Here is a 20,862-nt window from a genome sequence, read left to right as displayed (position 1 = left end):
AGTGCCCGGTGGATACGTAAAAGCAGCCTGGCCTAGTGGATAGAGCACGGGACCGGGAGTAAGAAGGAAATGGGTTCTAATCCCGGCTCTGCCACTGTAGGACCCTGGGCAAGTCCCTTCACTTCTCTGTGTCCAACCTGATTAGCTTGGATCTATCCCAGAGCTTAGTACAGTGCCTGGCACGCAGTAAGCGCTTAAAAATTTCTGTTTAAAAGAAGAAATATAAAACGGGAGGTGATCAAGTAGCGCCTACCGGAATGACCGTAGAAAACCACCCTGAAAGCAGCACTAAAATGCCGGGTTAAACGGGTGCTGGTTGGTCCTCTGGCTGATGACAGACGTGGGCCAAGCAAACCCTGATGTTTTAGTCAAAGAGCCGAGCCTCAACCGGGGACCAAATCCAGGAGACGTGGGGCCCCTGGGAAGATTTTTGGTCATCTCTGAGAAGTAAAGTGTCCCCCAGAAGGCTTTTCAAAATGCAGTTTCAGGACAACCTTTCTCGGCCCTCCCCCGAGCTTAGAGCATGATGGCCCAGATTCCGCAGCTCCCAGGCTCTCTCTAAACAATCACCGCAGTCCCAAATAGCTGTTGGCAAACACCCTTTCAGTGAATCAGTCTAGCTCCCCTCCCCTAAATGCCTACAAAACGTGAGCGTATGAGTTACCTCTCAAAGTGGGGAAAAAAAAAAAGTTCTGCAGCATCTTTTCCAAAATGGCCACCCGGTGGGTATTTTGCTGGGGTCACTTTGTGGTCTCCGCTCCATTTCTGTGGCCAAGACCTTTGTCAAACTGGGTTACTAATAACATCGCTGTTTTTACATTAAGGGTCTCTACAAGAGGATGTGTGATCGGACAGCAACCAGCTCCAGTGCGCCCATGGCAAGTCATCTGTTTCTCATCTGTACAGTGGCAGTAAGATGCCTGCTCACTCCTCTTTTTAGTAGGTGAGCCCCTTGTAGGGCCGATCTGATTATGGACAATGACAATTATCATCATCATCATCAATCGTATTTACTGAGCGCTTACTATGTGCAGAGCACTGTACTAAGCGCTTGGGAAGTACAAATTGGTAACATATAGAGACAGTCCCTACCCAACAGTGGGCTCACAGTCTAAAAGGGGGAGACAGAGCACAAAACCAAACATACTAACAAAATAAAATAAATAGAATATGCAGTTCTAACTGTGGGCCAAGGTCTGTGCAAATGCAAGATCATCAGATTGTCAGTCAATTATATTTACTGAGCGCTTACTGTGGGCACAGTACTAAGTGCTTTGGAGAGTACAATAGAAAAATAAACAGACATATTCCCAGCCCCTGTCCACACTAGGCTCATGGGCTAAGGTGGATAAAATACCTATTTTTCCTCCTCATTTTATGGATGAGAGGGGTATTCCCTCTGGCAATGCATTCCCACCCGTCTGAGTCGGAGCCGATTGACCTGTCCAGTGTGGGGACGGGGCTGGCCTACTTACGCAGCAACAGCAGAAGGGCAAAAATCATCAGTGCGATGGCGCCGGACCCCAGCCGCACATTCTGGCTGCCGTAGGGCTGTAGACAGCCGCCCCCGCTCACGCACTGACAGACGGTCAGTCTGAGGAGCTGCTTGTCAGGGCAGTTTAAGCCTTGGTTGTCTTTCACGGAGATCTGGACTTGACTTCTGCCCACCTTCAGGTGCTTGGGCTGCAGCAGCACACTGGTACCTGCAGGGAGAAAGGAGAAGCTCAGTAAACGCAGGGGACGGAAGAGGTGGGCTGACGTCAAGGCACCGTTTTTGGCCCAACGAAAGCTCTGATTTGAACGGCCCTGGCGCTGGAAAGCAGCTCTCACAAGGCCACATTTGGTTTACCGGTGTTTTCCTGCTAACTTACTTGACCAATTTTTGCCGAGAGATGCAATTCCAAGTACCAATCGGTCCCTGCTGACTAGGTCTGCTGGCCCAGCGGGGCTCTTCTATATACATTGATTTACAGACCTCATTTACTGTTCAATCATTTCATTTCCTCGTAGTCCTCTATTTTTCCGTATTTCCAATACTGCCGACTGCAAGATGTGAAACTTCTCGTGGGGAATTCAGTCTCCCGGTCGGCCCCCGTCTCTTTGAATTCCAAGACGGTTTACCAATCTCTCAACTCTGGCCTTACTCCACAAGGGTTATTTTAGAGAAGAAACCCCTTCGTATGTCTCCAGAACCCAGGAAGGGCTCCTTCCACCTATATTCTGTTGATAAGCACTGTGCTAATGCAAGTCAGAGGTGGAATGCCCTCTGTTTCTAACTTAGTAGGGTGCTCTGCACCCAAGAAGTGATCAATAAACACTGCTGATGTCCTTCCCGCATCACCAGTATGCAATCAATCAATTCATGGTATTTACTGAGCACTCTCTGTACATTAAGCACTTGGGAGAGTACAATGCCACAGAGGTGGTGGACCTGTTCGCTGCCCACAACAGGCTTTCTGTTAAACCAGGTTTTCAGCACGCTGTCAAGCACACGTGTGGCCTTCTCACACGTTAACCACTACAAGCAGAAGAGGGCTGAGTTTGAATAATAATAATAATAATAATAATAATAATTGTGGTATTAAGCACTTACCAGGCACTGTATTAAGCATGGGGATGGATACAGGCAAACCGGGTTGGACCCGGTTCCTTGTCCCACGTGGGGCTCACAGTCTCAATCCCCATTTTATAGTTGAAGTAACTGAAGCAGAGAAAAGTGAAGTGAGTTGCCCAAGGTTGCACAGAATTAGAACCCATAACTCCCTGGCCCGTACTCTATCTAGACTGTGAGCCCACTGTTGGGTAGGGACTGTCTCTACTTGTACTTCCCAAGCGCTTAGTACAGTGCTCTGCACACAGTAAGCGCTCAATAAATACGATTGATTGATTGATCTACTCCGCCAGGTGCTGCTCAAACCACTCGCAATAAAAATCAATCCCCCTGTGTAATCAATCGATGGTTTTTGATTGATACATGCCTGTGTCGGTTCTCGGTCCTGCAACCTCAAGAGCGAGGGTCACTGATCATGCCGAAAAGGAGGTTCCATCGCAGTGTTAAACCATACTGAATAGAGCAGAGGGCATTTAACATGCGGGGAAGTTTAAAAAGTGCTTTTGGAATACCCACCTAAACCTCGACTACCTTTGGGGAGAGAGGATTGATTATTAACTGCCTAGCAGTTTCCCCTAATCACCCTGTAACTAGTACTTTACTAACCACCATGGAGATTCTGGCTCTTGAATTGCTTAAGAACCTGGCAGTTAACCGCAGAGCTATTTGGAGAGTCATCTGCCAACCCTGTTTATTGTACTCTTCCAAGCGCTTAGTACAGTGCTCAACACATGGCATTCCACAAATACCATTGATTAATTGACTGAGAGGTAAGAGACCAGGCTCAAGTGTCAGCTCTGCCACTGGCCTGGCCTTCTGAGTGACTTTGGGCAAGTCGACCTCTCAGAACCTCTGTTTCCACACCTGTAAAATGGGGATAAACAAGACGATGAATCTCTTGTGGGACAGGGACCACATCTGATCTGATAATCTTGTATTTACTAAAGCGCTCAGTACACGGTAGGTGATCCATAAATGCCAGAACTAATCATGGTCTCCTTTTCCTCCTTCCCAGAACTCATCCTGTGTCTACAGCACGTTTGCAGTTCCAGATCCTTACTTTAGTTTATGCAGCTAATTTTGGATTAGGCACGTTTGGTCCTATCCTGGAAACTACACAAACAAATAACCGCCACCAAACACCCTAGCATGCTGGTCTGGGTACCTATCAGGCGTACTGATTTTTCTTACTTTCTTGCTGTCCAATGACCCATTCGTCTGTAATTCCCGGAGGGTCATCGATGACCGTGAATGTAAAAGGAGCACTATTGGGGTAACCATCTAGATCCTCAGCTGTGACATTCACAAATTCAGCATCTTCGCAGAGGGTTTTCACCGGGTCGACAAGCCTCGGACAGTTATCGTTAATGTCTATTACGTGAATTTCCACGGTGCCGGTGGCTGTTTTCCGAGGAAAACCTGCAACAAGACAAAGATTCTTTAGAACCCCAGAAAGCTGCGGTTGGAATTTTTTTCGTAAGTCCACCGGGAAGGAAGGCCTTCCTGCAGTCAAAATACCCCTGTTGGCATACTGAGGGGTACAATCATCCCACGAAACTTCTCCCCTGCTCCCAGAGTCCCGTCCAAGCGCTGCTGGTAAGCCAGTTCTTGCACTGCTCTTCCCTGCTCCAAGTAGTCCCCCTGTCCCGTACGACCCCCAGTTTCTCCCTGTACCCAGGATTTAGTTTCTAAACCAATGATGTGCCCAGCCCCTCAATAGGAGGGGTGGGAAAAACATTATTGTGGCCTGAACGCCTGGGTCCCAGCCCTGTCTCGGCCCACCCGTGACCGCCACAGCCCCCTGAGCCTTGGAAAGGCAGGGCCCTGCGGTCACGGGGCAGCTGTCGGGAGAAAAGGATCAGGGCTGCCCCCCTCCAAGGGTCGTTTAGTTCACGTACCTTTCTATTCCCTGTAGAGGTCATTCCAACTTCCTCGGTGTTTGTGCCTTGTTATACATTATGCACTTTCTTTACTAAATGTTTGTTTCTTCCCCTTCCCCCTCCCTCCTCAAGACTGAGCCCCCTGTGAGACATTCACTCATTCTGCATTCAGTCAATGGTATTTACTGAGCGCTGCCTCTGTTCCCGACCCCGTGTGATCGGGAGAGTACAACGGAGTTGGTAGATGCGATTCCTTCTCCCGCAGAGCTCACAGCCTCACCTCAGAGCTTAGTATACTGCACAAGCACTCAATAAATACCATTTCTATACTACTAGAATCTCGGAGTTTTCCATTTTGAGATACGTTGACACTCTGTACTAAACCCGAGTCCGGCTGAGGCAGTCTGTTTCCAAAACAGTTTCGTCCCGCGTTACTGAAATCTTACCTTCTGTTATAGCCAAGATCTTCACCGTGTAAATACCATTCTTCACGAATCTGGATTCATAATCGGGGACTTTGGCGAATCTTACTTCAGAGGTAACGGAATCCACTGTAATCCAGTCTTCTCTGTCTTCTCCTTTGACATATCTGTTTAATGAATGCAAAGATTTTTTTTAAAAAAAGCTCTTTGGCATCCACAACATTGCTAGTGTTAACTCCTCGATTTATATCCTGTGCGCTCTCCCAAGCGCTTAATAGAGTGCTCTGCACAGAATTCCTGGTGCCCATGCAGGTACTGCTTCACACAGACTCCCACCCGCCTCCTTACTAGTATATCCACCCTCCCTTTCCTGCCTTACTGTGTGCTCTGCACACAGTAAGTGCTCAATAAATATGACTGATTGATTGATTGATTGCCTCTGTGGAACAGAGAGGCTGTTGGCCCTTTGGCTTTGAGAAGCAAGCAGCCTAAGTCGTCAGCACAAACAGCTCAGATCGCGACAGGTTTTTCTCCCCATTGTGTCCCCACTGGTGCCCGGCCTACAGTGGGCAAGCGGGCAGGAAGGGTTGTAGCTCGCCATGTAGTAATTGTAGTGCAAAGGAAGGTTTCCACGCAGGATCCATTTGGGGATCAAGTCCCAGATGCTCTGCAACCAGGAGAGTAAGCCACCTGGGGCTGGGCCATGAGAACATAAATGGAGGGAATAATCCATTTATTGATTTTACTTTTTTTCGCTACCTTGAAGCCCTTTCTTTTTTGATCCCTGGCTCAGATGCTGGCCTGAGCAACAAACTTCTCTCCCCTACAACCGCAACGGCTATTGGAGGAACAGCAGGGTGACCAACAATCAATAAATTATATTTATTGAGCATTCTCTATGTGCAGAGCACTATCCTAAGCATTTAGAATACAATATAACAGAGTTTCTAGGCATATTCCAGCATGGCTTAGGGACAGAGCTGGGCCTGGAAGTTAGAAGGACCTAGGTTCTAATCCTGGCTCTGCCACTTAATAATAATAATGATGGCATTTGTTAAGCGCTTACTATGTGCGAAGCACTGTACTAAGCACTTGTCTGCTAGGTGATCTTTGGCAAGTCACCTCACTTCTCTGTGGCTCAATGACCTCATTTAGAAAATGGGGATTAAGACTGAGACCCCTACATGGGACAGGGACTGTGTCCACCCTGATTAACTTGTATCTAACTTGCTTCTTGTACCCCAGCACTTAGTAGGGTCCCTGGCACAAAATAAATGCATAACTAAAACCATTAAAAAAAGAGAGAGAGAGATCTAGTCCATGACCCCCAGTTTTCCAGTCTTTTTAGAGAGAAACAGGGCCAGATTTTTCTGGGGAAATTAGAGAGGGGTGGGGTTTGAAAGCTGATAGCATCATTAAACTTCATTAGCGTTAAAGAGAAACTTTGACCCAGTTCAAATTCTCTCTTACTTTGCAAGAGCTATTTCTCCCGTGTCTTTGCTGTAGACTTGGAATTTTCCAATCACTTTAAGTAGCGACGTCTCCTCCTTGCTCTCACTTGCATGGACGACTAGAGTGGGGTTTTTAAAATAAATGCCTTCATCCACGTTCTTCACCTTGATTTTGACGGGGATCGGTTTGGGTCGGTAGCTGTTGATAATTGACTTGTGAAAGGGTGCTCTGTTAGTCACAACAATACTCAAGTCAATATTTTTCAGTTCTTCATAATCAACTTTCTAGAAAGACAAAACAGGGTGGAAAGTTTAAAAAGAGTGTCTAGAAAATGCACGTTGTATTTTACAAACATTCAATTTGAATATTTTTCTACTAACATACCTGTTGTAAACTATCTTAACATGTCACAGTGGTATTTCCAGAGGGCATAAGGAAAAAAAAGTGAATTTTACAGTAAACCTCAGTAGGCAGTGTGCAAAACATCTTATAAAAATTGCCTTAAGGAATACAAAAATCTAATGGATCCAAATGCTTTTCTTTAAGTCTGTACTGTTGTGTTGACAAGACCACTTCACATTTTCTGAGTGAAAGTGCCCAGGTACTGCATGAACTATGTTACTTCTTACTGTACCTAAATCTCGTCTAGCTTGCCGCCAACCTTTCGCCAACATCCTACCTACCTGGAAGGCCCTCCCTTGTCATATCAGATAGAAAATTGCTCTCCACCACTTCAAAGCCTTATCAAAGGCACAACTCCTTCAAGAAACCTTCTCTAAGCCCTCCTCTCCTCTTCTCCCACACCCTTGTGTTGCCCTGACTTGCTCCCTTCATTCATCCTCCCTTCCATCCCCACAGCACATATGTCTATATCTGAAATGTATTGATTTATATTAATGTCTGTCTCCCCCTCTAGACTGTGAGCTCATTATGGGCAGGGACTGTGTCTGTTTGTTGTTGTATTGTACTCTCCCAAATGCTTAGTATAGTGTTTTGCATACAGTATGCTCTCAAAAAACACGATTGAATGAATGAATTTCAACAGGAGAAAGTAAATAATCAGAAGAGGGAAAGCAACGGAGAAAAGAATCAATCGCTAAAATGCCATTTTCTTGTAAAGCTCTAACAGAAAAAAAAAACATGATTTTTCAAATTTTTGCATTCAATATTGTCCTTTTTTCTTTAGCTGTGTCTAAAAACCTACCTTAACAAGAGTGATAATTCCTTCGTTGGTATTAAGGTCAGTTTCGATTCGGAAGTAACCGCCTTCATTTCCAGAGGCAAATGTAAAATTTGCCCACCAGTTACTGGAATACATTTCATCTCTGTCAGTTACTTTTATGCGCATTACTGTCACATTAACTTGATTTTCTTCAATGATTCCTTCATACTGCAGTAAAAGAGAAGGGATCGATGTCTCATTTCATTCTTACAATCCTTAAAATTGTTTGTTCCCTCTTAGGCCAAGAAATGACTTTGACATTGCCCACAGCAATGATACAAAAACCCAATGTACCTCATTGATAAACCTGAAACCACCAGGCATGGTCTCCCTAAAATCTCCCCCGGTCCTCTCCAGTTCCCCCCTCCTCCTGCACACTTCAATTCTTCCAATTTAGCAGTATCTCAAGAGGAGATCTCTCAACTCCTCTCAAAAATCTACCCCCTACCCCTTCACCTGAGCCCATCCCTTAGCACCATATCAAAATACTTGCCCCATCTTCAAATGTTCACTCTCCTATGGCTTCTTCACTGCTTTCAAATATGCTCATGTCTCCCCTACCCTAAAAAAAACCCTCCTTTAACCCCACAGCTCCCTCCAGATATCACCCCACCTGCCTCCTACCATTCCTCTCCAAACTCCTTGAGTTGTTTACACTCACTGCCTCCACTCCCTCTTCTCCAATTTGCTCCTTGATCTTCTCCAATCTAGTTTCCATCCCCTTCACACCACGGAAACTACCCTAAGGTCACCAATGACCTTCTTGCCACATCTGACAGCCTCTACTCCATTATAATCTTCCTCAACCTTTCAGGTACCTTTGGCACTGCAGACCACCCCTTTTCCACAAGCCATTATCTTACCTTGGCTTCACTGACACTATCCTCTCCTGGTCTCCTTCTATTTCTGACTGGCCCATCTCAGTCTCTTTTGCAGGTTCCTTGTTTTCTTCCCATCCTCTGACAGTGGGGGCCCTTCAAGGCTCATTTCTGGGTCCCCTTCTAGTGTCCATCTACACCAACTCCCCTGGAGTCACTCCCATGATTTCACCTACCATCATCATGAGGATGGTTCCTAAATTTATCTCTCCAGTCCTGATCTCTCTCCGTTTCTTCAGTCTCACATTTCCTCTTGTCTTCAGGACATCTCTACCCGGATGTTCCACAGACACCTCAACCTATACATCTTCAAGACAGAACTCATCTTCCCACCCTATCCCCGTGCTCCCCATGTATCTCCCACCACTGTAGACAATACCACAATCCTTCCTAGCTCCCAGGTCTGTAACCTTGATGTTATCCTTGACCCACTGTTCTCATTCAACCAATACAATTACCAAATCCTGTCGGTTCAACCTTTGCAACACTGCAAAATTTGCCCTTTCCTCTCTATCCAAACTGCTATTACACTGATCCAATCAGCCTACTTGCGGATCTCCCCGTCTCTCCTCACTCCCGTCCATACTTGGCTGTGCTGCTCGGATCGTTTTTCTAAAAGAACTGCTCAGTCCGTGTCTCCCTACTCCTCAAGAACTTCCAGTGGTTCCCACGGTAAGCACTTAATAAATTAATCGAAAGTAATCATAGTCACCATCTCCTTTTCAACTATGGGAAAATTGTCATTGACATCCAAAATCTTGATCTGCGCTTCGGCTTGAATAGGTGGATGGCTGGTTTTGTCTTCAGGCAGGTCTGTCACTTCCACCATCAAAGTGTAACTGCTCTGTGTCTGCATTACAGTGAAAAAAAAACTGATTAGAGGATCAAATTTTATTTTCCCTCAGATTCAATTATCGGGTCTTGAGTCCATTTATTTTGCTGGCAGAGATCGTGCTACTGCCAGAAGGCAGAGGGCACGTAGAAAATGCAAGGGGATGTTCTCTGTACTTTTCTTCTTCTTCTCCAGCCTGGGCTGGGGGGCGGGGACAATCATCATCATCAATCGTATTTATTGAGCGCTATGTGCAGAGCACTGTACTAAGCGCTTGGGAAGTACAAATTGGCAACATATAGAGACAGTCCCTACCCAACAGTGGGCTCACAGTCTAAAAGATGACAGCATAAGGCCACCTCAACTTTCAGAATACCTTTCAGAAGACTGTGGTTGTCACTTTGACCTCAATCTCTGGACTCCGAATCACGTGGAGTCTCAAACTTTGTACCCCTCCCCACAGTGCCCAGTCCTTCTGGTTGTATACACTGTTGTCCTTGTCTTTGACGCTGCTTGTATTGTTTAATCATTCTTTATAAGTCTGTCATCCACCCCTTGTCCCTCCCTTATTCTCAGATTGGAACTGTGCCTCTCACCTGAGGATATTTTCCAAGTGCTTAGTCCAGTGCCCAGCACCCAGTAAGCACTTGATAAATACCATTACTCAGAACTTGTCTGAGGTTTCTAAGTTTGATAACTGGTCTGGGCCCCCCCCCAGTTTCAAATCCAAATGCTGGAAGCTCCTGAAAAGTAACGACACTGATTCGAGGGCTGGATGATGGGTTAAAGAAGCTGATGATTTGGTCTAGAGAATGTGACTTGGAAAGGGTCTTCAAGTCACTGGAGGGTCACGACAAGGATTAAACCGAGCAGGGGTAGCCGTGAAAGAACGGCTTTGGGTGGAGATAATGAAAGAAAGGACGAGATCACAGCTCCCATGACCGTGCTTAAAACAAGCCTGATTGGTTTCCCAGCAGAAGTTCGGGGTATAGCGAGCCTTACTTTTTAAACAGCACGAAGAGATCAGTGCTTGAAGCATGAGAATAAAGAAAATAAAGGGAAGTGGAAACTAAGCAAAGGAGATTTCAGGGAACAGGGGAAAAAGAAGGGAGAAGAAGGAAGTTGATGTGGGAGTGGGATTTACCTCTCTATCCAAGTTGAATACATTTGTTCGAATTTCGCCGGTCTCGTTATTAATTTTAAAGATGTTCTGAAGGCCAGACACCTGGGAGGAAATCATGTATGTGATTCTGGAATTTTTAGAATTGGGTTCATCTGCATCGGTTGCACTGATTTTCATCACCAGTGTATCTGGGAGATGGAAACAAAGACACTTCAGACCTGGCTTAATCTCAAGCATCACTGCAGAACAATGAAGTTTGCAAAGCCTTTAGGAGGATTTTTCCCAAACCCTCAGACTCTCGGTGACTACAAAACAAAGAAGAACATCTCCTTACATTCCACCTCTATTCCACAAGTTAGATGTTGGTTGGACCCCTCTATAAAAGGGGACAGCCCAACTTGGCCCTTTCCTAACACATGTGGATGGGAGAAAAAGTATCTTAGTGTTTAGTGGCTTTGGGCCCCTCAGAAGAAGGTTGGCATGTCAACCAGAGTTTTGAAAGCACTGACCTCCATCAGTTGCCCCTGTTTCAGCGCTTAGAACAGTGCTTCGCACATAGTAAGCGCTTAATAAATGCCATTATTAAAGAAAAGGAGGATTTGGGGGAGAAGGAGGGGAAGGGGGAGGAGGTCTGCGGCTTCTGTTGAATTCCTACTGGAGGAACTCTAGAGCTGGAGAGCAACTAAGTCATCTGGACAGATTATGCTATATTTGTTGGGAGAAGCTTGGCCAAGTAGATAGAGCGCGGGCCTGAGAGTTAGAAGGACCTGGGTTCTAATCCTACTTCTGCCACTTGTCTGCTGCATGACTTGGGGCAAGTCATTTAACTCCTGTAAACCTCATCTGTAAAATAGGGATTAAGACTGTGAACTCCATGTGGGACAGGGACATAGGTCCAACCTGATTAGCTTGTATCTACCCCAGCGCTTGACACATAGGAAGCACTTAAATACCATCATTATTATTTACTTTCATAAAAAAATACCATCACATAAATGGCCTGCCACAATTTTTGAGGGGCAGATAGAAGTCATTTTTTGTACCACACAATCCTAAACTGTGACAGCCACTGCACGGGGGAGGAAGAGGAGCAGCAAAAGGGAGAAAGTTCCGGGTGATAAAGGAAAGGGGGGAATGAACTTACTTCATTAACGCTGCTAGAAGCTGGTGAAAAGATGGCAGGGATTGGGGGAGTTAATTCATTGAGTCCCTATAGTGGGAAGTATTTTGGGAGAGTGCAACAGAAGCAGTCTCAGATATTCTTTAACCTTCCTCTTCCTTCTCTCCTCCTGTTCCTTTTATTTCTGCTTAATTATTAATAATAATTATTATTAAGTATTGCTGCTTAATTTCCCACATAGTAGCCCCACCCCTGTTTTATCATCATCATCATCAATCGTATTTATTGAGCGCTTCCTGTGTGCAGAGCACTGTACTAAGCGCTTGGGAAGTACAAATTGGCAACACGTTTTAGGGTTGCAAAAAGTAGAGCGTTTATGCAAGTAAATATGGTATTGGACACAACATAAGAAACACTCTTCACAACAATATTCAGGTCCATCTTTCACAAAGAAATTGACCTTGGCCATCTCAAATGAAGAGAGGGACATTTTTCAAGGGAGTATTTTGTTTCTGGAGGCCTAGCAACAAAACGTTCTTCTTCCTGCCTAGTCCCACAAGAGAAGGGTAAAATGAAGTTTTCCCCAACACTGTCAAAAATGCACCTTGAAAAGACCTAGAGGGCAGGGACCTGGTCTGAGTTTTTAACACCTTCCCAAATTTTAAAATACAGTGTTGCGCACTCTTCAGTAGCCCAAAAGACATTGCTTGATTATTGCTTAAAATAAATAAAAAAAAATGAATTTTTATTCAGAGGTATCAACACAGTAATAAAAAGAGTAGAATCTTACTTGAACTGCTTAACTCCTCTACCGCTCCAACGAAGACACTGTTGGTGAACACCGGCCTGTTATCATTTTTATCTAGAACTTTAATTCGAAGTTCTAACGGTGTTTCCAGATGGTTTCTATTTTCATCCAGTGCAACACATCTGAGCTGAAAGTAAGTAAAAGGTTTACTGACAGGGGAAGAGAAATAGTTGGTTTATAAAATTAATGCTTTAATTACACTGAAGGAATATCTGCATCGGTATATTTGGAACAGCTACCCCTTTTAGACTGTGAGCCCACTGTTGGGTAAGGACTGTCTCTATATGTTGCCAACTTGTACTTCCCAAGCGCTTAGTACAGTGCTCTGCACACAGTAAGCGCTCAATAAATACGATTGATTGATTGATTGAAATAAACACACACAAACACACCCTGTGTGGCTTAGTGGAAAGAGCTTGGGAGTTAAGAGGTCGTGGGTTCTAATCCCTGTTCTGTCACTTGTCAGCTGTGTGACTTGGCCAAGTCACAACTTCTCTGTGCCTCAGTTCCCTCATCTGTAAAATGGGGATTAGGACTGTGAGCCCCACCTGGGACAACCTGATCACCTTGTATCTCCCTCAGTGCTTAGAACAGTGCTTGGCACATAGTAAGCGCTTAACAAATACCATCATTATTATAGACAAGCAGCATGGCTTAGTGGAAAGAGCAAGGGCTTGGGAGTCAGAGGACGTGGGTTCTAATCCCGGCTCCGCCACTTGTCTGCTGTGTCACCTTGGGCAAGCCACAACTTCTCTGGGCCTCAGTTGCCTCATCTGTAAAATGGGGATGAAGACTGAGCGCCCTATGTGGGACAACCTGATTACCTTGTATCTACCCCAGCGCTTAGAACAGTGCTTGGCACGTAGTAAGCGCTTAACAAATACCATTATTATTATTATTACCTTATACAATGCAACTTCTTCTCGGTCAAGCTTTTTCAGTACTTTCAGTTCTCCAGTAAACTTATTGTAGGCAAACACACCAAGAGGTGGTTCTGTGATCCCCCTTCCGGTGAATTCATATTCTATTTTTAGGTTTTTATCCTGAACATGATCAGTATGTACCTGGCAAAAAAAAGAAAAATAAAAAATCCAAGATGGAACCAACATTTTGGTCAGCTGGAGTTCTTGAAATTCATATGTGTAGATTTGGGAAAACCATTTCAAATTTATCAAAAATTTCAACTCATATTCAACTCAATATGTTTTCCACACTTTGAAACACCTTAATACTTTCGCAATATTCAGAGGGCTTAAAAGGCATTTCCAAAGTTAGAGTTCCTTAGAACCGGAACATAGAACTCTCACAAAATGAGCTAAGGTCCTTCACTCTCGTGACTGCCCTAGGACCTAGTCAAACCGAAATGAACAAGTGATGCTCAATTTCCACTCGGGTTCCACAACATAGTGTTTTTCCGAATGACGGAGAGGACATCGTGGATGCAAGCAGGATATAAGTAGTGGCACCCTGGCTATGATCTCCAGGTTTCAGTGGTCTAAAGGATATTTCTAGGAGTCAACCAATAGCATTTACGGAGTGCCTACTGTGTGAAAAGCAAAGTGCTACGAATTTCTAGTACTGTTACGAACCACCACTTCATACAACTTGTTCTGATGATTTAGTCAATTGTCCGTGGCACCCGAACCACTCAGGAGGCTAAAATCTCAAACGCCTGGGAAATAAAGACACATTCAAGGTACTCTGGGACATCAAAGCAACCCTACCAGAGCAAGATAATCCATCTACCTTCCCCCATGCGATCACCGAATGGGTATCTCTAAGAAACACTGGCTGTCGGGTCGACTTTAAGATTGTGCGCTCTTCCAGAAGAGCACTGAAGAACTGGTTTGAGGAGCAGGAAGGGAAGACGCGGCAATGGAGGGGAGTACAAAAGAACTTCTTGCAGCACTGTGAGAGATTCCTCATCCCATGACAAGAGGAATGCTGTTTGAAATGGACACATAAGCATCTGTGACAAGCTGTAGGACACCAAGGCTTAAGAAGCCCAGGCCATCTAGACCCAAACCAACCCTCTGTCTTGCTGCTTGGCCAAGTCACTTCACTTCTCTGTGCCTCAGTTTCCTCAACTGTAAAACGGGCACTTGATACCTGTTCTCCCTCCTACATGATTGTGAGCCCTGCATGGGACAGGGACTGTATCCTACCTGATTAACTTGTATCTACCCCAGTGTTCGGAATAGTGTTCGACATATAGTAAGAATTTAACAAACACCATAAAAAAAAATTCCAGAGTGTAAGAGCATCACTGGCGGTTCCTGAATCATATATTCTACTGCATAAGCTCTGCTGCTGTGCCCTAGGAACACACACTCACAACATGTGATGCAAGTGATTACACAACACTGCTCAGCACCAGCAACGTGGATTGACAGTGATTTTTATCATCAATCGTATTTATTGAGCACTTACTATGTGCAGAGCACTGTACTAAGTGCTTGGGAAGTACAAATTGGCAACATATAGAGACAGTCCCTACCCAACAGTGGGCTCACAGTCTAAAAGGGGGAGACAGAGAACAAAACCAAACATACTAACAAAATAAATGATTTTTAGTGATTTTTAGACTGTGAGCCCACTGTTGGGTAGGGACTGTCTCTATATGTTGCCAATTTGTACTTCCCAAGCGCTTAGTACAGTGCTCTGCACATAGTAAGCGCTCAATAAATATGATTGATGATGATCTAATTCCCACCCATATATTCTTTCCCAGTGCTCTGCACACAGTAAGTGCTGAATACTCGTATTACTATTCCAAGACCACAGAGGGTTCTGTTCCAGGAGCTCCATGGGGACAGGCAGGACCGGTGTCCTCGCGGGTATGGAGGAAGCAAACCCATTAGCTCTGCCCCAATAATAATAATAACGATAATAATAATAATGTTGGTATTTGTTAAGTGCTTACTATGTGCCAAGCACTGTTCTAAGCGCTGGAGGAGATACAAGGTAATCAAGGTGGTCCCACGTGGGGCTCACAGTCTTCATCCCCATTTTACAGATGAGGGAACTGAGGCGCAGAGAAGTGAAGTGACTTGCCCAAAGTCACACAGCTGACAAGTGGTGGAGCTGGGATTCGAACCCACGACCTCTGACTCCCAAGCCCGGGCTCTTTCCACTGAGCCACGCTGCTTCTGCAGTGAAAAGCCGCGTGGCCTCCTGGATAGAGCCTGGGCCTGGGTGTTGGAAGGACCTGGATTCAAGTTCTGGCTCCGTCACTTTTCCGCTGGGTGATCTTGGGCCAGTCACTTAACTTCTCTTTGCTCCGGTCACCCCGCCTGTAAAATGGGGACTGAGGGTGTGAGCCCCATGTAGGGCGGGGACTGTGTCCAACCTGATTGGCTTGTATCTACCCAAGTGTTTAGTACAGTGCCTGCCATATAGTAAGCTCTTAAATACCATAAAAACAAAACCAACAAAAAAAAAATACATCATTTGTAGCTAGAACAGGGTCAGAAGTGGAGCCAAAATGTCCACTGCACCTCTTGCCCCCTGCCAGCAGATGGCAGTGCCTGTAATAATTTATTCATTCAATCATCATCATCATCAATCGTATTTATTGAGCACTTACTATGTGCAGAGCACCGTACTAAGCGCTTGGGAAATACAAATTGGCAATCATATTTACTGAGCACTCACTGTGTGCAAAGCACCATACTAAGCGCTTGTGACAGTACAATACTAAACAGACACATTCCCTGCCTAAAAAGAGCTTAAAGTCTAGAGGGGGAGATGGACATTAATATAAAGAAATTACAGATATGTACATAGTGCTGTGGGGATGATAATAATAATGGCATTTATTAAATGCTTCCTATGTACCAGGTCCTGTACTGTGCTGAGGTAGACATAAGATAATCTCACCGGTTTCTGTACCAGATTCCCCACTCACTCCCCGACCACTGGCCAACGAGGCTCCGCCGTGAGTCTGCATCTCCCATGGCTGCTCAGAAAGATTAGGGGATCCTCTAGGGGAGGAGGAGGTAGTTCGGACTCCATAACCACACGGACTTTACCTCAGTCCGGGCCAACGGCTGAAGCCACTGCCCGAGCGGCCGCAGCTGTGGCAATTCCTCCTAGACTGGTACCACAACTGCTGCCCCTTAATGCAGGTTGGACTCAGTCCCTGTCCCATTTGGGGCTATCTAAATCCCCATTTTATAGATGAGGGAATTGAGGTGCAGAGAAGTGAAGTGACTTGCTCAAGGTCACACAGCAGCCAAGAGGAAGAGCCAGAATTAGAACCCAGGTCCTTCTGATTCCTAGGCCTTTCTATTAGGCCATGCTGACTCCTCCCTAATCCCCAGACTTTTATTTCTCCATTCCCCTCCCTCGTCCCCCATCCTTTTCTCCCCTCTCTTTCCACCCTCCTCTCCCACTTTTTTCCTTTCGGCTCCTCGCTCCAATTTCTTCCCTGCACCCACAATGAAAAGCTGGCACTCCTGATCTGCACCTGGCAAACCCTGCACCCAGCCAAGGATTTCCAACAGCATCGCGGAATGGAATGCTCTCTGTGAATTCCACCATTAGGGCAGCACCGTCCAAAGATGCAAGGGTGGAAAGGGAGGCAGGAAACCAAATCAAGAAAGCTCACGGCTTTTTGGGAGCCTGAAAACTCGAGAGTCAGAAGGCTGTGTCTTTTAATCCTGGCTCCACCATTTGTCTGCCCTATGGGCAAGTCACTTAACTTCTCTGCGCCTCAGTTCTCTCATCTGTAAAATGGGGATTAAGACTGTGATCCACATGTGGGACAGGGACTATGTCCAACCTGATGATCTTGTATCAACCCCAGCAACTTAGTACAAGGCTTGACACATAGTAAGCGCTTAACAAATACCATTATTATTATTAAGCCAGCAGACACCTGCTCCTATTCATTTCTGCAACCAATGAAGCTCTCACTACTTTACTCCTCGCTTCTCCTCCATGTGCCCCAGGAGCTGGAAAACTGGGGAAAACTTGAGCAGACAGCAGTCCAGGCAGCTGCTGTCCCCACAGGGTCACTGCAGCCACACCAGGGGCTCAGACAGGATGTCGGAACTCATTTGAGCTCAATTCTTCCCCTTTCAAAGGACCTGTGATTTCAGATTCATGGCACTGCACGGGCTGAAGGATCAGAAACTACAACAAAATGACAGTTTCTCTGGGATTACAGCTCTAGTGGTCATGCACTGCTGTAGAGCTGAATTCACCCTGCCTTCAAAATATGGGAAAACTCACACTCAGGAGCTTGGAGGAATAATAGAGGTTATAATAGAGATCACAAGCTGGGGCAAACAGCTCAAGATAATCCTTAGGGGGAGAGGCTGCATTCTCAGAACCTGGAAAGCTGCTTTGTTTCCGAGTATTTGTTTTGCATGCTGAGATGGACAGGACTTAATGGGGAGTCACCAAATTCTGGATTCTTTAGTTCCACAGGGTGAACCCGTGTGCATTACCTCAACGATGATGTCACAGCCACCAAAGAAAGGATGCTGGGTCTTAAATTGAGCGAGATATCCATCATTTAAGTCCCACTATGTAGCGGATGTCTACTTTGAAAACCCCACTGTAGAAGTCATGAGAATATCAATTAAGAAATGATGATTTTACCAATGAATTTGATGACATGAGCCCTTAAAAACTCCACACACTTTCAACAACGAGCAACAGGGGTCCATTCCCTTCCTGGCTTACTTTAGCAATTGGATTCTTATCGGACAAATCCTCCTCTTCCATGAGAGTCACCGGTGCAGTGATCCACTCTCGCTTCTGTCGCCCCAAGTGAGTTCGGTTAGATCGCCAATACTTGTCTTCTCGGGATTTTAATATCTGCAAAGGGACCACAATGAAACTGGCAAGCAAACAACGCTGAGTACCCGAAGCTGTGGTGATCCAGCAGGCTAACTCCACATGTGGGCAAAGGGAAAGGCACGGAGACTTCTGGAGAAACTGTTCACTCTTCAGAACCTCTCCCACAGGAAGACTGTTTTGCGTTGGATGTCAATCATCAAGTGCTTGGTACAGAGGTGCTTCACGAATCCCATAATTATTATTATTATAAGGACTCGGATGCCCATTTTAGGGAGGTGGCAGAACCCATTTACAGCCAAAGTGACTGCAGCACAATGTCAGTGTGTGCTGTAGCACCATGTTGCTTTGTTAAGTGCTGTGGTCATCTTCAGCCACATCAACGATAACCATGCTATTTGTTAAACACTTACTATGTGCCAAGCTGGGTCTTTTCCCTCTGAACAGGCGACCAAGTGACTGAAAGCAGCTGAAATAGAGAGGGCCAACCGTATGTCAGGAGAAAAGACCCATGGCAGTCAGTGGGCTCCCCACAAAGAGACGGTCTCCAGAAATAGAGCGGACCTCCATCCCGAAGACAGGAAAAGTCCAGATCAAGGGGAGTAGTAACGTGAACAGTGTAATATGATGCCTTGCTAGTGTCTGAAGATAATCCAGCCAAATTCCCAGACATTAACAATGCTCGCCGATTTCTGACTTTTATCTGCAATGTGAATTTAAACCATTTCTGTGAGTATGACGCTTCAGGCATATTGACTTACTAACTTAATTCAGCAAGGCCATAGTGTGATGCTTATGACGGCAATCATTTCACCCTCCGCAATCGGGTCAGGAGCAACAAGACCTTATTTTGAAGCCTAAGTGCCCTCCACAGGAGTCATTGAAGACTGGGTGGCTGAGGTGAGTTTGTTTCTTTTGTCTGTGGTTTGTCAATATTATATCTCTCATAAACCAGACCCAAAGTCCCCTCCCCATATCGTACCTCAAAGTGCAGTCCATTTCCAACGTCAAAGCAGATCTGTGAAATGAAAATAGTCAAAAGTTACTTCTCGTTTGACCAGTTTGTAAAATTTTGCCAGTAAGGACTGTGTCCCTTTTATCGGTTAAAGGAGATGATATATTAGCAGGAATTAAAAACCAAGTGCTGCAGCAAGCGGATCAGTATTAAATTAAAATGACATATTGGCAATAAAAGACTATACCACTATTTGTCTGTGGAAAAGAAGCTACCCAACTATCAGATGAGTCAATGGAGGGAGGGAGACTTGAGGGTGACCTGAGGCTAGATCGTGAGTCGAAGAACCAGAACTCCCCAGCTGACACATTCACAGAACCTACCGCCAACAAGAACAAATCTAGAAGGCGATGGAGGCCGCCGCCAGCCTCATTTCCAGTGGGGACCAAAGATGCTATTTTCACCCTCAGAGCATTTTAGACTGGCCTTTCGACCTTACTCAATCCAGTCTCTGACAAGGTCTGATGAGTAACATCCTTGATACGCCCCGTTGACACCTAAGCCAGTTGCTGTCAAAGCTGAATGTGTTTGAGAAATACTCTCCTTCCTTCAAGTACGTATTAAATGCTTCCTTTGTCCAAGGAAAGGTTTTAAGTGTGAGAATATTAAATTAAGACCTGTTCTCCAAAGGACTCACAATCTATGTGAGGGAAGACAATATATAAAAAAGAGAGGCATGTGATGGATAACACAATGAAAATGATTTACTATAACACATATTAAAAATAGCCAACAAACCTTCATAACACTCATGTACATATGTACTCTGTAATGTGAAAATATGAGTCTGTCACCCCTTTAGATTGTAAGAATACTGGTGGCAGGAATGTCTACTAATCCTATTATACTCTCCTAAATGCTATTATTTGTTAAGCACTTACTATATGCCAGGTACCATACTCACCGTAGATTCAAGATAACTAGGTCAGACATAGTCCCTGTCTCACCAGGACTAAGTAAGAGGGGGAATGGGTATTTAATCACCATCTTACCAAGGAGGAAACTAAAGCACAGAAAGGTTAAGTAACTTGCCCAAAATCATACAGCTGGCAAGGGGCTGAGCCAGGATTAGAACCTAAGTCTCCTGACTCCTAGAACTGTGCCATTTCTTCTAGGTCACACTGCTTCCCAATAGCCTGATAAGTGCTATTGTTCGGAGGAAGTGTCCACAGGCATTTCCATGCTCAATCGATTGTATTTATTGAGCGTTTACTGCGTACAGAGCGCTGCACTTGGGAGAGAACAATGTAACAGACACATCCCCCACCCACGATCAGCTTACAGTCTAGAGGCTCCAGTCCTACATTACAAAGTAGTCAACCTCTTCCCATTAAAAAAAAAAAAAATGGTCCACCGGTCATCTGTTCCAACAGAGGGGAAAAGCTTCATTCCAGCTGGGGTGGGTGGGAGGAGAGAGGCTGGACCAGGTTCTGGGCAGACCTCTTGGGGACCCTGGAATCCTAAAAACCGGGGGACTGCAGACCATGAGGTGCTTCTGCCCCCCTGTCCTCTGTATGAAGGTGAAGGGGACGAAAGGGTCATGAGCTTCACTTCCATGACTGTTGGCGGGAGGCTGATCTGGGCATCAATGGTCCAGGGACTCTAGGCCACATGGTGCAAACTTTCTGATGAGTGGCCGCCGGGCCTGGCTTTAGAAATAACCACACTCCAATCTGGCCTGGTGATTTCTCTCC

General features: G+C 45.4%; 1 protein-coding gene across 1 annotated transcript in view; it reads right to left on the bottom strand.

The window, feature by feature from the left end:
* Positions 1-20,862, bottom strand: part of DSG2 (desmoglein 2) — a 39,328-nt gene that overhangs the window by 3,665 nt on the left and 14,801 nt on the right. Inside the window, exons 2-12 of the mRNA XM_038766688.1 lie at positions 19,136-19,171; positions 18,040-18,174; positions 13,251-13,412; positions 12,331-12,475; positions 10,442-10,608; positions 9,178-9,315; positions 7,570-7,755; positions 6,384-6,649; positions 4,938-5,080; positions 3,803-4,030; positions 1,476-1,703 (exon numbers count right to left, since the gene is read on the bottom strand). Of these exons, the coding sequence (XP_038622616.1) occupies positions 1,476-1,703; positions 3,803-4,030; positions 4,938-5,080; positions 6,384-6,649; positions 7,570-7,755; positions 9,178-9,315; positions 10,442-10,608; positions 12,331-12,475; positions 13,251-13,412; positions 18,040-18,174; positions 19,136-19,171 (1,834 nt within the window). The remainder of the gene's footprint in view (positions 1-1,475; positions 1,704-3,802; positions 4,031-4,937; positions 5,081-6,383; positions 6,650-7,569; positions 7,756-9,177; positions 9,316-10,441; positions 10,609-12,330; positions 12,476-13,250; positions 13,413-18,039; positions 18,175-19,135; positions 19,172-20,862) is intronic.

The sequence above is a fragment of the Tachyglossus aculeatus genome, chromosome 25 (assembly GCF_015852505.1).
Source record: "Tachyglossus aculeatus isolate mTacAcu1 chromosome 25, mTacAcu1.pri, whole genome shotgun sequence".
In the NCBI taxonomy this organism is placed as follows: Eukaryota; Metazoa; Chordata; class Mammalia; order Monotremata; family Tachyglossidae; genus Tachyglossus; species Tachyglossus aculeatus.
This window is presented reverse-complemented; position numbering and strand designations above follow the sequence as displayed.